The sequence below is a fragment of the Megascapheus bottae genome, chromosome 5 (assembly GCF_031878675.1).
Source record: "Megascapheus bottae isolate mThoBot1 chromosome 5, mThoBot2.hap1, whole genome shotgun sequence".
Taxonomy (NCBI): Eukaryota; Metazoa; Chordata; class Mammalia; order Rodentia; family Geomyidae; genus Megascapheus; species Megascapheus bottae.
Window position 1 is genome coordinate 66,549,936 of NC_143513.1, and position 15,502 is coordinate 66,565,437.

The 15,502-nt window shown below is 38.4% G+C and overlaps 1 protein-coding gene across 1 annotated transcript in view; it reads right to left on the bottom strand.

The window, feature by feature from the left end:
* Positions 1 to 362: 362 nt before the first annotated feature.
* Positions 363 to 15,502, bottom strand: part of Znf800 (zinc finger protein 800) — a 53,610-nt gene continuing 38,470 nt past the window's right edge. The window contains exon 6 of the mRNA XM_090333245.1: positions 363 to 585. Coding sequence (XP_090189371.1) covers positions 363 to 585 — 223 coding nt within the window. The remainder of the gene's footprint in view (positions 586 to 15,502) is intronic.

Here is a 15,502-nt window from a genome sequence, read left to right on the forward strand (position 1 = left end):
AAGTAGGAGTTAGTCTTTGGAGAACTAATAATGAAAGGAAAGCCACAAGCAATGGAAACTTCTATAAATTACAAGGAGGACGGAAGAGGAATCGTCTGTGGCGGGCAGGATGAAATAGTCTAAGAGGAAATACTCTAAGAGTCGCAATGGCTCGCCTAGGAGCCACCCACGGGGCCTCAAGGCACAGGGTACTGAGTGGCTTGGTGGGAGTGACGCGGGGTAAGCGGGGTGGGCAGGAGAGGAGATGGAACTGGCTGTAGACACTGAGAGCGAGGCGGAGAGGTCCGGTGAGGTCCGAGGGCAGGGCGGGCGCGCAGCCCGTGCGCAGTGGGGTGCGGAGCTTTCCCGGCTCGCTTCCCGGCTCAGGAGCCTGCGGGCTTGCCGGGCTTGCCGGGCTTGCCTGGCTTGCCGGGCTTGCCCAGGCCGCGCGCCTTGTGCTGGCGCTCCCGGGCGGCCCCTGCGCGGAGCTTGGCACGGCAGCTGACGGCGGCTTGGCGCGTGGTGATGGCGCCCGCGGGCGGGCAGCGGCTTCCGGGTGCGGCGGGACGCAGGACGGAGGCGCTGCGGGGCGAGGGCTTCGCCAGGCTTCGGCCGGGACGCAGCGGACCCCAGGGAGGAAAGACAGAGAGACATGGCGATTAGAAACGCGCAGGAAACCCGGGCAGGGCGCAAAGCCAGGGTGGAGGGGTGGGGCGGCCGCTTTGCACCCCCAGCCACACCGCGGGAACGAAGTGCATCGAGGAAAGTAACACAGCCACGGAATCTCTAGAATCGCTAACCCGGGCAGGGGAAGGGCTCCCAGCCCACGCATGAGCGGGCCGCGCCCTCGCCTAGACACCCCACTTTGGAGTTTCTCTCCACGGGGTGACTTGACTTGAGTGCAAGACACATTTTCAGACAGGGAGGTCCACGCAGTCTGGATCACAACAAACCACAAACGAAAAGGCCCTCGCAGGAAGGCAAAGAGAAGTTAGAAATGCTCTGGATCCCTCGATAAAGGACATAGCAGATACTACCTGAACGGTCCGGTACACCTAATGGTGCGGAGAAGGGTGTAAGCCATCCATTTGTGGCGCGCGCGCGCGTGTACTGACACAGACACGTAGAAAACAGGAGGAAGAACACAGCAAAACGTTCAGCAGTTAACTCCAAGGGATGAGGCTGCAGGTGATCTTTATTTTTGATTCCCAAATTTCATACATTTCATTTTTATAGTAAGAACTATTTAATCTCATACAAGGAATTTTATTCCACTTTATATAGCATTCTATCTTTAACCCAACTCAAATTATTTCATTTGGTAGAGCAAAATGGTGGACATACCCACAAAAAAAGATTTTAAAGAATGGTCCACTGAAACGATTTACCTTTCTCAAAAGTCCCGAGTAAATCACAGTTATGAGTAGTGTTTTCACATTCAAACCAAAAGCATTGTCTTTGATGAACTTGTATCTAATTTTCTATATTTCATTTCCTTGAAAAAACAAAGTCTTCTGGGCTTTTGATGAGAGGTAATTTTCACAGACGGGAGAACATGTTTGGTAAAAAGAAAAAAATAGCATACTTTTTGGAGCAAACATTTTCGGTTGTCTTACTCTTTTACAATAACCCAATAATTTCCCCTTGATTTGAAAAAAAAGGAACAGGAACAAAAGTAAAATATTAAGATGGAATTTGTTTTGCTAAAATAGAAAAATATATAAAAGAAGAAATAACATCAAAGACTGGAGTGGTTCCAGGATTTTGTAACTAAACTGATTTTTTTTAAAGACTGGAATATAAATTCCAAAGATGTATTAAGCAAAAATGATCTCAAAGCTGTCTGATTTAATGATGAACAAGTCATGTTTGCTTGTGTTGCTTTGTTGCTTCAATACATGATGGCTGAATTACTCATACCATCTTACAATTCTCCTTCCCTCTGAAAATACTAGACAGAATGACCATGTCTAGAGGTATGCATTTAGTAGATATTTATATATTAGGAATGAATAAAATTTACCAGGATATGAATCTGAAGAAGCCAAATATTTGTGTTAACTAACTGAACCCAATGAGGATTGTAGGAACTGTCTAAGAAGAAGTAGGATAAACAACTGCAGTCATGTTATTCAGTAGACACTACATAGAAATGACCTATGTAACTGGGGGAATGTAAAGAAAGGGGTGACACTGTCCACAAAAGAAATCATTTCCCAACTTATGAAATGGTAGCCCCTCTGTATAACACATTAATAGTGACAATAAAATTATTTTTAATCTTACTATTCTCCAAATGAGCTAATAAAAATAGGATTAAATACAGTTAAGACAAGAAAAAAAAGCATTTATTGTTGGTGCTACAATTCAGCTTTCATGATCACTTACTTCAACTTAATTCAACATTTTTGAGAGACCTATTACATCTGAAAGACTGTGCTTAGACACTAAGAACAAAAAAAGTTTGCTACAGGGCTCCTACCTTTGAGAAGCACTATCTACAAAATTACTTTTAGATTATTAGAATGACTCAGACCCTAAGGCTAGCCTGAATCCCTAAATCACCATGCAGTTCTGCCAAAGCTTTTCTTCCCATATTTCCCAGATGAACTTTCTAATTTCCTGTCATTCCTTCCTCAGCTCACAGATAAATCAATAGTTGTTAACCTATGAGGGGAGCTGAAGATCCATCTCAGAGCCTATCTAAAATTCTGGCCCTCTTCCAGAAATATGTATTGGAAACTGACTAAACATAAACATGAACAATATATCAAAATTAATATTTGTAAGGGGTTTAGACGCACATTATTTTTCATGAGTAAAACATGGATACTTCCTCAGTAGAAAATTTTGATGAGGTTTGGCTTAGGTAAAATTGTGGTACTGCCAAGACACAGCAACACACATTTATTTTTGATAATCAATTGTGACTTTCCCTGAGACAGCAAGTGCTAAAAACCTTGACTCACATTGGTATGCAGAACCCTAAGCAGAATTCTCTACTAAGCTTTACCATATCAAGACTCAAAAGACAAGGCATAGTATTTCCTCTGCCTCCGGGTTCAAACACCACTTATGGAAACTCAGCAAGTTTCTGTGTGGTAGCAAATATATTCTATTCCTATTTCCTAGTGATGCCTCTTGGAAAGATGGTGGGCACAGCGGCATGTGGCACCCTCTCATCACTGAGGAGAGCCATACTGTGGGCCTGATATCACAGGTGAACCATCTGCTCTCCAAACAGTTGTCATTCTTTTACTTTCAACTGGATATTTACCGAAGTGAGAGTGAGAGCTAGAATAAAGAGTACTTTGAAGATGCTGAAAATCTCCTGCTTCTAAAACTTGTTTTGAAAAGGAACTCTGATGACCTCCGGAAGCATACACAGAAGAGAAAAGCTGGATGCACTGACAGGCTTCATCAACAGGTGCACCCAGTTTCACACAGAAGAAAAACAAGCTATTCATTTTTACAAAATGTGAAGTAAATGAAGTTGTTTGACAGAACATACATTGGTTTTTGTTCATGAATTACAAACTGGGGCCAACCTATCTGACTCTCCACTCCTGTAACAGTCACTCTTTCCCATCTGTGTGCTCTGGCCCTCAGAAGTTCACTCACTGAAACTTTTCCAATGGTGTCCATTTCTCAAGACCCAGACCTCAGCCAGTCCCTTTTGTTAAATTTTTCCATGAGTGCTACAGTCTTGACATGGTCTCACTCTATAAGAGTATCTATCTCTATTCTAATGTTGTTAACAATGTACGTGTCTGTATTTCTACAAACAGCAGGAAGGTCTGTATCAATGTCTCTACCGCTTTGCCACATCTATTTTGCCCCTTTTAGAGGAACAATTCATTCTCAAGGCTCAAAGCACATATTATCATTGGGAGACTGACTTGCCTGAATGATTCATTTCCATACAAAAATAGTTTTCATTCATCAAGTACAAGTGAGATCTGCAATATTATTGACTGCTACACTACCATCATCCTAACACGATTAGATTTGCAATTATTATCAGCAGCACAGTCAACTATGATTCTGCTACCATTTTTAATACACCATTTTTCTACCCTGGGAGAAAGTTTAAGGAGAGCATGAAAGGAAGGTAGCAGAGTTTGACAGAAAAGGCTAAGATCATCTATTCAAATAAAAGCCAAAAATTAAATGTACTCTAGAGCCAAACAGTATGATTAAAATCATTTCTTCCAACAGATTCACATTTCAGATGGGAGAACCATGCGGTATAGGGTATCTGGGGATAAGAAACTGGAATTTAAGAATAAAATATTAAAGATAAAAGAGTTGGAAAATCATATGGAGTCAAATGATGTCCTAATGTTAGTTCATAGGAGCAGTAGTTAAGGATATATGAATTTTTAAAATAAGTGAAGAGTTGACGACTTAAAAAGATGAAAATTATTCCATGTAAAACATGAGAATGAGACAGATTAGTCATCTACAGATATGGTCCAAATGATTGTGTTTGATATAACAAGATGAGGTAGATTGAACATTACGAGAGGCACTGGACAAGTGTATTACATGCATTAGTCCAACAAGTCAAACTCTGAATAAAAACGTGTTAAAGGAGATAATTTATAGTTTCCTAAGAAAGCAAGGAAGTAAATGTCAATGTGCTTACAACCTCCTTTAGTAGAAATAATATTTGGGAAACAAAAAAAAATCTGCTCTGAATGGCAATTGCATTTTATAGGAAAGATCACATACCACAGAAAAGCTGAGTCAATGCACATGAAACAACCTTCTGGTTATAACTTATTTTTATATGCAGATTTGCCTAATGGAAAAAATGCACTGATCCATAAACACAAGAAGCCATCATGCCTGACACTTTTCACTGAAAATTCCAGAACTGGCACTGTGGAATTCATCCACTAGCATTTGTGAGATTAGTCATGGTGACACAATCATCCAGCACCCAGTCTCCTCCCTGATGAATAGTTCAAAATTAGTTGCCACATCAGTTACCTGCCAGGCCTAGTTGATAGGGGAATGTATATATTTCTTGAGTATCAAACAGCTCTTAAATGCCCAAAGACACTGACAAATGTACAGGCTTGCTTTTGGAGAAGGGAATGGGAAAACTGAGAGATGAGGTTAGGAGAAAACTTACCTTTTGCAGTAGTACACTTCTTTGCAGTGTTGTTTTTTTTTTCCAGATATGCATATTACCTAGTAAAATAATCTTAAGGCATAGTGTCTTTGTTCCTTTTTCATTAACTATAAGTGATCTTATGCAACCACTTGCCTCACTTTTCTCCATATTGAGACTATACTAAATTCTTAAGATTTTTACATCTATTCTTCAGAAGAATTATGACTTAAAAGAAGGCAAACACAAAATGCCACTTAGCAAAATGAACTATAAGTCTTGCTTTGTAACAACTTACATAACATAACATGCAATCATTTACACTCTGCCTGTAGTACCACTACCGGGCTGTAAAAATGGCAGAGTAAACAAGGGACTAGAAGAAAATTCAGGTGTGCAAACTTGATGTTCCTCTTTTTCTTTTTATTCTGCATTACGTATAATATCTGGTTAAGTGATTCTTCTGTTTTTACACATCCAAACTCTTGCTTGGGTGATAGATACTCTCCAAATATCTTGCTAAATGAGTACATATTAAATGCATCAAGAAGTTGATTTTTTATGTTAGAGTTTGAAAAACAGATCTTGAGATATGAGAAAAGCTGAAAATCACTTTACAGAATTCACTCCAGAATACCCTAAACTCTTCCTAAATAGAAGATATTAACCAAATGAAAGATAGCAAGAACAGAGCAATGAAAGGCTTAAATCAAAAAAAAAAATAGCATATGAAGAAAACACTGGAAAGAAACCAGAACTCACTGACACTTTGTAGAATAGGGAAAATAGGGACAGGCCTGGCGGTCCATTTATCCATAACTCTACGTGCTATCAAGTTATGCTGACAGTAACCAAGGGTTTCGATTCTAATCATAGGGACAGTGTAATGAATGGAATAAAAGTTGGGTGGAAATGGTTCACGCCCTTAATCTAAACTAATCAGGAGGCTGAGATCTAAAGATCAAAGTTCAAAGTCCTCGAGACTCTGATCCCCCAATTAATCACCAAAAAAGCCAGAAGTAATGCTATGGCTCAGGTTGTAGAAAGCTAGCCTTGAGCAAAAAGCTCAAGCCAGGTCCTGAGTCTGTCCAGTATGAGCACTTTACTCACAACACACACACACACACACACACAAATAACACAAGGAGGAATGTGAAAAATAAACAGTAAAGCAGAGTTCATGAAAGGAAGAAGTCTCTATATCTTGGACTCAGAGACAAAACAGACTTTGCCATCTGTAATTGACAAAGGAATGATGACAGCATGCACAAGGTGAAGAAATCACCAAGAAGAGTCAATTCCTGTAGGGTAGTTACAGGAATGAATGAATTTATTTTTAGTTGCAACGTTGTTTTAAGTAGTAATATTGCTAAAAATGCTAGACATTATTTTTCAAATACTGGGTTGCTCAATTTCTTTATATAGAAAGTACTATATAGAAATAATGACATGAAGGTAGTCTACCAAAACTGACTCACTAGGCTCAAATCTTAGATTACTGTGGATCCAGATCCAACTTTTTTAATATGGCAGGTCTCCAAGGCATGAGATCATACTGATATGGCATTTTGACAATTTTTTCTAGGATTTTCTTACAGGTACCTAATGTTATTATCTGTCACAACCTTCATACTCAGGAGTTAGCAGCATCCAAAAAACACAAAATGAGGAAGTATATTTTTTACTTTTCCATTAAGAGTGTAGTTGATGCAGATTTGCCATGGGTTTTATTACATTAAAAAATGTTCATTAAAACAAAACGGTCCTCATTTGTCATAATTAGTATAAACCTTGGACTCTCTTAGCAGAGGAAAACCTAGCTACATAACGCCATATAGGATGAGGGTAAATTAAAGAACCTTCAGGATATAGAAACAAGAGCCATATAATGTGTGATTGTTGTTCTTAATGTAGTATATTATTTCTCATCTCTTTTGTTGTTCCTTGGTTATTCTCATATTGTTACAATATCTTACCATTATCTGGCATATTGTATATATTTGTTTATTTGAAATAGGATAGGGAAGGGGAAAACAAGATGAGGGGAGTGATGGGGGAAATGGGGACAAAAGCATGAAAAGGGGTATCAATATTTGTGAAGTAATATAGCTTCTATCTGGCAAATATAATGTAACCTTTCTATTAATTACAATTAAAAAAAGATCTAAAAAAAAACAAAATGAAACAAAAAAAGCATCTTCTCTTAGTGATCATATAAAGCTAAAGAAATAATGTATAATCACTAACTTTCCATTGAATATATACTATAAACTCCAGGTACTCATCATCACATGGGTAGAGTATGTGTGTGAGATACACAGAAAGAGAAAGTGGCAGCGGGGTGGGGGGGAATCAGCCCACAATGCAGAATGTAGAGATTTCAAAATTCTATTATTTTGGTTTTGTCATAATATATAAGTTTTCTGGAATGGAAGTTCAAAGTCTGGGCACTAAAGACCATGCGACTCTGATCTCCAATTAACCACTAGAAAACCAGAAGTGGCACTATGGCAGAAAGGGTAGGGTGTTAGCCTTGAGCTAAAGAGGTCAAGGACAGCACCCAGGCCCAAGGTTCAAGCCCATGACCCCCCCCCACACACACACAAATTAAGATTTGATGCACATATCAGTAAAAGTAATATTTTACCCAATAAAGCTTAAAAAGCAATTCCCAATCTTAAAAGTAAATAAATACCTCACTTCCAACAAAACTAGTCTTATAAGAAATAACTTCATTAACATGTGACACAAAGACTTGCATCACTCAAGAGGATGAAAAGAAATCTAGGTTGTTCTGATCTAACAAGCACCAGTTTGCCTGTATGCTTAGGGCACCACCTACCTATCAGTGAAAGGTAAACACATCTTGCTGCTACCTCCCTACAGCTCCTGAAACAACTACAGTCTCAGCAGCCAACTTCCTGCCATGTACCACTGCCCAAGACCCCTTTAACTTCCTGCAATATGTCTCAGTAAGACTTGAGCTATTTTTAAATCTCAGCAGCAAAGGCAAGTTAATTATTTAAAAGCTATAAAACTATTTCCAATTCTGTAGTAAACATAGCAAAATCACTATGACTCACACATAAACTGGAAACAAAAGTGAGTTTTTAAAATAGGTTCTTTTCAAAGAGCTTATAAAAAACCAAAATGGTCAGTTAATACCTAAAAATCAATACACACCTACCTCTAAAAATACCATACTGGAAATAAAATACATACCATCTTCAGAGAGGCACATTTTATTTTGGAGAGGCAATCTGCTCTACCTAGACTTATCTCCTTACTTGACTTCAAAGGAACTTCTCTGACAGAAGGGTCAGAAATGAGAAATTACTTTCAGATTCAAGCTTATCATACATCTGATGGTCACAGGAAAAAATAGGAGTTCATTCTCTATGTATTGAAGCCTTAATAAAGAACATTCAAAACAAAGCTATCTTATATTTAAAGGAAAAAAAAACTGTTTCATACTGGATCTGAAGCCATACAAAGTGACATCTTCTGAAATAAACAAAAGTAAAGAGAGACAATCTTTACAAAAAAACAAAACAAAACAAAAACCCACCCAGCCATTCTTCATAGCCCTATCAGTCAAGGAATGAGTCAAAGATTAGTGATATGAGTACTGCATGAAAGTTTGTAGGACAGGGAAAATTTCAGATCCCATCCAAACCTTCCTTCTCCATTTTAATTAGGTCTCATATGATCTGAATAGATGATAAGATTTGAGCTTCTCTTACTTATATAGTAAAGTAGTTCTGGCTACCCCATCGAATTAACCAAATAATAGGTATACAATTCAGGTTGACAATCCCTAATCCAAAGAGCTAAAATCATTAATGCTCTAAAACTTCAAAATTGTTTCAATGTTGATATAATGCCATAACTCAAAAATTCCACATCTAGTGGGTAACAGTCAAAATGCAGGCACACTAGAACAGTGTATAAAATTACCTTCGGATTCTGTGTATAAATTACACATAAAATATAAATGAATTTCAGGATGTGTAGGAAAATATTTTTAAAAATTTAAATACCTGAAACAATTCTGATCTCAAACATTCCAGACAAAAATCAACCTGAGTCTGTGCACATTCATATATTTTCAGATAATTTGAATTCATAACCTGCTGGAACCACCACCTAGTGTAACCTCAGAAAGTTTGCCTTTACCAATGTACACAACTCATTTAAATACCAAAGTCCTCTAAGACACTGTAAATAGAATTTTTACAGACAAGACACGGTGACACACACATACCTACTACTCATTAAGCAGATATAGGAGGATCACAAGTTTAGGTCAGCCCAGACAAAAGTTAACACAACTAATCTCAAAACAAACTGAATATGGAGGAACACCCCTGTAAACTCAGAGGGAAGGGGAGGGAAAGGAAAAGGAAAGGGAAGAGAAAGGAAAAGGAAAGAAGGGAAAGGAAAGAGGGAGAAGGGAGGAAAGGGGAGGGGAAAAGAGGAGAGGGAGGGAAGAGAAAGGACAGGATGGAAGGAAGGAAAAAAGAAAGAAGAAGAGAGGAAAAAGATTCATGCATTCAAGTGTTTCAGGCATTCTACTTTATCATTTGTATATTTATATAAAATTCGTTGCATGATATTCAATAGTCTCTCTCTACAGAAAAGTTGAGGCCATTCAAGGATGCCTTTTTCCTAAGAAAACAAATTAGTTCTTTGTTGGAACAAAATATATTTGAAATCACAAGGTACCACTAGTATAAATTTGTACTTTCTTTTTATTAACACAGACAAATCACCTGAGAGGACAACTATATTCACACTAACAGCAAATACCCAATTCAATCAACATAACAATAAAGATAAAAACAAGAACAAAAATATGAAAAAGTATTTTTATCAACCTCATGGGTATCATTATCACAGATTATGACTACAAAAACATAATCCAAGTATACACTGGCTATGAGGTACTATTCTGGGCAATCAGGACATGAGAATGGAAGGACACAGCCCTTTCTTTTTTCTTTTTGGCAGTTCTGGGGCTTGAACTTAGGGTCTGGGCCCTGACCTTGGGTTTTTTCCAAGGCTGGCACTCTATCACTTGAGCCACAGCACTACTTCTGCCTTTTTCTGTGTATGTGGTACTGAGGAACCAAGCCCAGGGCTTCGTGCATGCTAGGCAAGCACTCTACCAACTAGGCCAAACTCCCAACTCTGACAGCCTTTTCTTAAAAGGCCTTTCACTCTAGATAGGGGACCCACATACAAGTAATCACAAAAGTGTACTAGTAAATGACACAAGGGGTTATAAGTGGGATGAATACACTAAAGATCTGTCTACTGTTGCCTTGTAGAGACAGAAGGATAAATCTAGAAGGAGAGGTAATACAAAGCTAAAACAACAGGACATTGAACAAAAACCAATGTTCAAGCCTCGTATAAAAAAAAAAAACCAAAAACCCTACTCAGATTCAGTATGAGGTAATGAACCTAAGAGGAACAAAATGAAAGATTTTGGTTAGAAGCCACTGACCAAGTAAGCCAGGATAAGAGGTTAGGCCTGTAACCTGGCTATGTAGGAGACTGAAATGGGGTTATAGTTGAAGGGCAGCCTTGCATAGTGGTATACAGTTGTTATCCCAGCTGTGCAGGCAGCTAGGATCAGGAAGACATGGCTCCAGGGCAGCCCATGCATACAGTTCATGAGATATCATCTCAGAATAGGCTGGAGGGCACATGATTGTCAGGAAGGCATAAAATGGGAGGTTCACAGCCCAAGCTCAGACCCATGCAAACAATAAAATCCCATATTTCAATATAAGCAGTGCAAACAATGTCTAGAGGGTTCAATGATTCAGAGCCTGCCAGGTAAATGGGATGCTTCAAGGTCAAACCCCAGTACCTTAAATAAAGAAAACTTAATAGTAACATAGCATGAAATATATGAGATCAAAATGATCAAAGTCAAGAAGGAGAGCTTGGGGGCCGGGAGTTTGGCCTAGTGGTTAAAGTGCTTGCCTAGCATGCATGAAGACCCGGGTTCAATTCCTCGGTACCATATATAGAAAAAAGCCGGAAGTGGTGCTGAGGCTCAAGTGGTAGAGCGCTAGCCTTGAGAAAGTCCAAGGACAGTGCTCAGGCCCTGAGCTCAAGCCCAGGACTGGCAAAAAAAAAAAAAAGGAGAGCTTGGAAAATTCATGAGCAAGTTCAAGTGATGCTAAGAAGAAGTAACAAACCAAGAACTGACAAAAAAAATGTTGCATTTGTGGGGATAGGGAAGAAGTCAAGGATGATTCTTATATGGTCACACTGAGAACCATCCAGCCCATGGGCCATTTAAGGGCTTCAGAATCATGTGGTATATGAACAGAACTACATATGCTTCTCATCAGCTTCCCACAGCCATCTGCCTGTACCAGTAATTTTGTATGAACCTTAATTGAAGTTATATACAGGGGCCCTTGCCAGAAAAAAAAAGCTCCCCATCCCTGTTCATGAGTAACAGGTAGTTTATAAGGAAATATAACAGGAAGTACAGATTCTAAAAGGAAGATAACTGTTTTTAATATGGTAAAAAAAAATTAATATGAGATGTGCGTGTATTCCTAGCTAGTCAGGAGGCTAAAATCTGAGGATTGAGATTCAAAGCCAGCCATGAGACTCTTATCTCCAATTAATCACTAGGAAAATGAGAAGTGGGGCTGTGGTTGAGGGGGTAGAGCAGTAGCCATGAGCTGAAGAGCTCAGGGACAACTCCCAAGCCCAGGGGTAGGGCAGTGGCCTTGAGCTGAAGAGCCCAGGGACAGCACCCAGGCCCAGAGTTCAAGTCTCAGACCCACAAAAAAAAAATATGAAAACATCCAAGACAACTTAAATGTATATAGTTCAGATGAAGGACATTTTTTTAAAAGACTACACTTACATACCTTGAGAGTAACTAAGTCTTTTTTTTCAATTCTCTAATGCTTGGTATAAAGTAACCTTTCAAGTATAGATGCATGAAAAGATGCATCAGTAGAAAGATTAAGAATTTAAAAGACAAATTAAATTTAACTGATGAATTACCATAACATTTATCCTGTCAGCTCAATGTATAGCAAAGTATGAATGGCTCTAGGTAGACAAACTTAGTTTATAAAGGAAAGAAAATATATTTTGGAATTGTCCCCATTTATAATTTAGCTTCTAAGTTTAAAACTTGGGGGAACTGGGTGCCCACAGCTCAAGCCTGTAATCCTAGCTATTCAGGCAGCTGAAATCTGAGGATTGTGGATCAAAGCCAGTCAGTTCAAGAAAGTCCATGAGACTCTTATCTCCAATTAACCACCGGAAAACTGTGGCTCTCAAAATGGAAGAGTACTAGCTTTGAGCAAAAGAGTTCAAGAACTGCACTCAGACCCTGAGTTCAAGCCTCATGATCACCCCTCCCCCATCCCCAAGAAAAAGCCTTGGAGGGAAGCTACATTTACCTGTAATATCAATTTCAACAGGTTATCTGCTAGGATGTTAAACAGGAAGTTACATGTTGAATGTCCTATAATACATAGACTTCTGACCTCTAGTAGCTCACAATTCCTTTAGAGACATGATGATTCTGAGCCCCAGTATAAGACTAGCCTTTCCCAAAGGTAAGAGAAACCCACAGAAATATTTAGATAGGAAGAATATCTAGAAATATTATTTGACTGAAATTTCCTCAGAAGTGCAAATGCCTCCATGAGACAAGTGACACTAAAACTGCTCTGATTGAATATGTGCAACCCTAGTTCCCACAGTGCCTTCCCTGAGCAATGAATGTGGGTGAATGTATTACTGATTCCTACCTTGTGAAAAGGAAGAAGGTATAACCATTTTAGAAAGGCAGGAACTACGAATAAAGGTCTGTGAGAGTGTCAGAAGATTCTAGGACCCTATAACCATCCTGCCTTTCCTGGCTTTGCTATTTCCTACTTGCTTACAGTGATTAAGTTAACATCCTTCTTCTAATTCAACAAATAGTTTTTAACTGTCACCATGTTCCAGGCAAAATAGTAGGTAGAGATACTAACAAAATTCTGGAGCCCCTGACATAATTCATTCAGTAGGATAACATTGAACAAATAAATGCACAAATATAAACATACTGTATTAGATAATAAGATGTAACCGATGCAGCACTTAAACTGAGATTGGAAAGATGAATGATCAAGTGATAAAGACAAATTAACAATAGATTTGTGTTTTAAGAAAATTCAGAATTGTAATGGTTTTATTTTCTCTCATATGTGTATATAAGACCCAAAAATGTATGCACACACTTGAAATCTCATATAGAACATGTTTGTAATTTTGAGACTGTTTCAGGGAATTAAGGATGAGAAACACTAAAGGGTGAACAATATCAAAAGATGCTGGATCTGCAAATGAAGATACAAAAAAAACTCACCGAAAGCTGGGATGGGAAAAATGAGAGCTCAACATGATTAAAGTACTATATGTGCATGTGTAAAATACCACACTGACCCCTTTGAACAATTAGCAAATACCAAAAAGAAAAGAGGAAAAAGAAGAGAAAGAGGGGGAGAAGGCGGCGGAGGCAGCGGCCTCAGCAGAAATGTAAAATATATCTTATCCAGGGTGTTGGCACTGAAAGGAGGGAAGGAGAGGAACAGAGAAGATAAAGGAGGATTAATGTGGTAAAAATATTCTATGTATGCACGTGAAAATGAAACAATAAAGCTTGTTGGGACTGGCATGGAAGGGAGGAAGGGATTCATAAGAGTGACGGATAGTAATTCTGATCAAGGTATACTGTATGCACATCTGGGCATGTCAAAATAAAACCTAGTAATATCCATTGTTGTGTATTTTAAATATGTAAAGAGAAAAAAATGGTTCTGGCAACAGCATGGAAGACAAATTAGAAAAAAAGCATAGTTAAGATACCATTACAACACTGAATAGATATGAATCCACACTAAACTTCTAAAGAGAGAGATGGCAAGGTGGAGCCAAATGTGAAAAAAGCACTTAGAGGTAAATGGATAGATCTATCACTGATTAGGTAGGTAGGGCTGAAGGTATGAATCAAGTCTTAGAGCATTTGTTTAGCATGACACTGGTCCTGAAAAATCACAATATCAAAAAGAAGTCATAAACTATCGAACAATTACAAAAAGGCACTGTCAGAAATGACAGCAAATTCCAATACAGATTAAAAGTCCATGAAGTAATGACATACTTGTACTGTTTAAACCACTGTGCATCTTAGTTTTATCAACAACGTTACATTTGACTTTGCAGTTAACGGTTAGATTAATGGCAACAAATGACAAATGGCAAAGCAAGATAACCAGAAACTAAGAGCTAGAAAATTTGTTAGCAGCAAACTGATTATAATTATCATGATTATTACAATAGTAAAAATAAGTATCTGTTGGGGACTATGTTAAGTATTTCATATGCAATATCTCATTAAACTTTTAGAAATTCCTACAACTTGATTATAACACAGTTTCTGATTTTATCATTATGCAGGCAAGGAAAGCAAAAGTTTAACATAATAAGTAACTTTGCCAACCTACAGAGTTAGTAAGTAAATAAGCAAAGAATTTAAACTCCGGTGTGTATAACTCAAAAACTGTGTTTTAGGCCAGAAGTGTAGCCTAGTGGTAGCATTCTTGCCTAGCACGCACAAAGCCCTGGGTTCAATTCCTAAGTACCACATTGGTGCTTCAGTTCAAGTGGTAGAAGCACTAGACTTGATAAGAAAAAAGAAAAGAAAAGAAAAAAGCTCAAGGACAGTGCCCAGGCCCTGAGTTCAAGCCCCAGGACAGGCAAAAACAAAAACAAAACCAGTAATCATACCTGTAATCATAGCCACTCAGGAGGCTAAAATCTGAGGAGCATTGTTCAAAGTCAGCCTGGGTAGAAAACTGACACTCATGTCCAATTAACCACTAAAAAGCCAGAAATGGAGCAGAGAATCAAGTGGTAATGGTAGCCTTAAGCATAAAAGCTCAGAGGTAATGTTTCCCAGAGCCCAGAGTTGAAGCCCCAGGAATAGCAGGAAGACAAAAAAATTGCTTTAGCCATCATGATCCTTTTTTTTTTTTGGATAAACATTAAAGAGTGTCTATTGTTGAAGGAATGAGTGACAGAATATAAAATAGCTATTGCCAAGTATACCCATACAGAGAAGCAAGAATAATACTTTTAAGGATTTAGGATTTACTAAATCATCAACTCAAGCTGTGCAGCCTAATTGTGGGTGCTAGAAAATACTAGCAACTGACAAAATGACCAAATATGCCACTACAGGAAATATAATGGTTCTTTCTCAGTGAAAATGTTATGCTACTAAACTACAAAGCCAAAGATGGAAATGGCAACTGGCAGGAATGGCAGATGTTGATCAAAGGACTATTTCCCACATTTTATCAATATGGA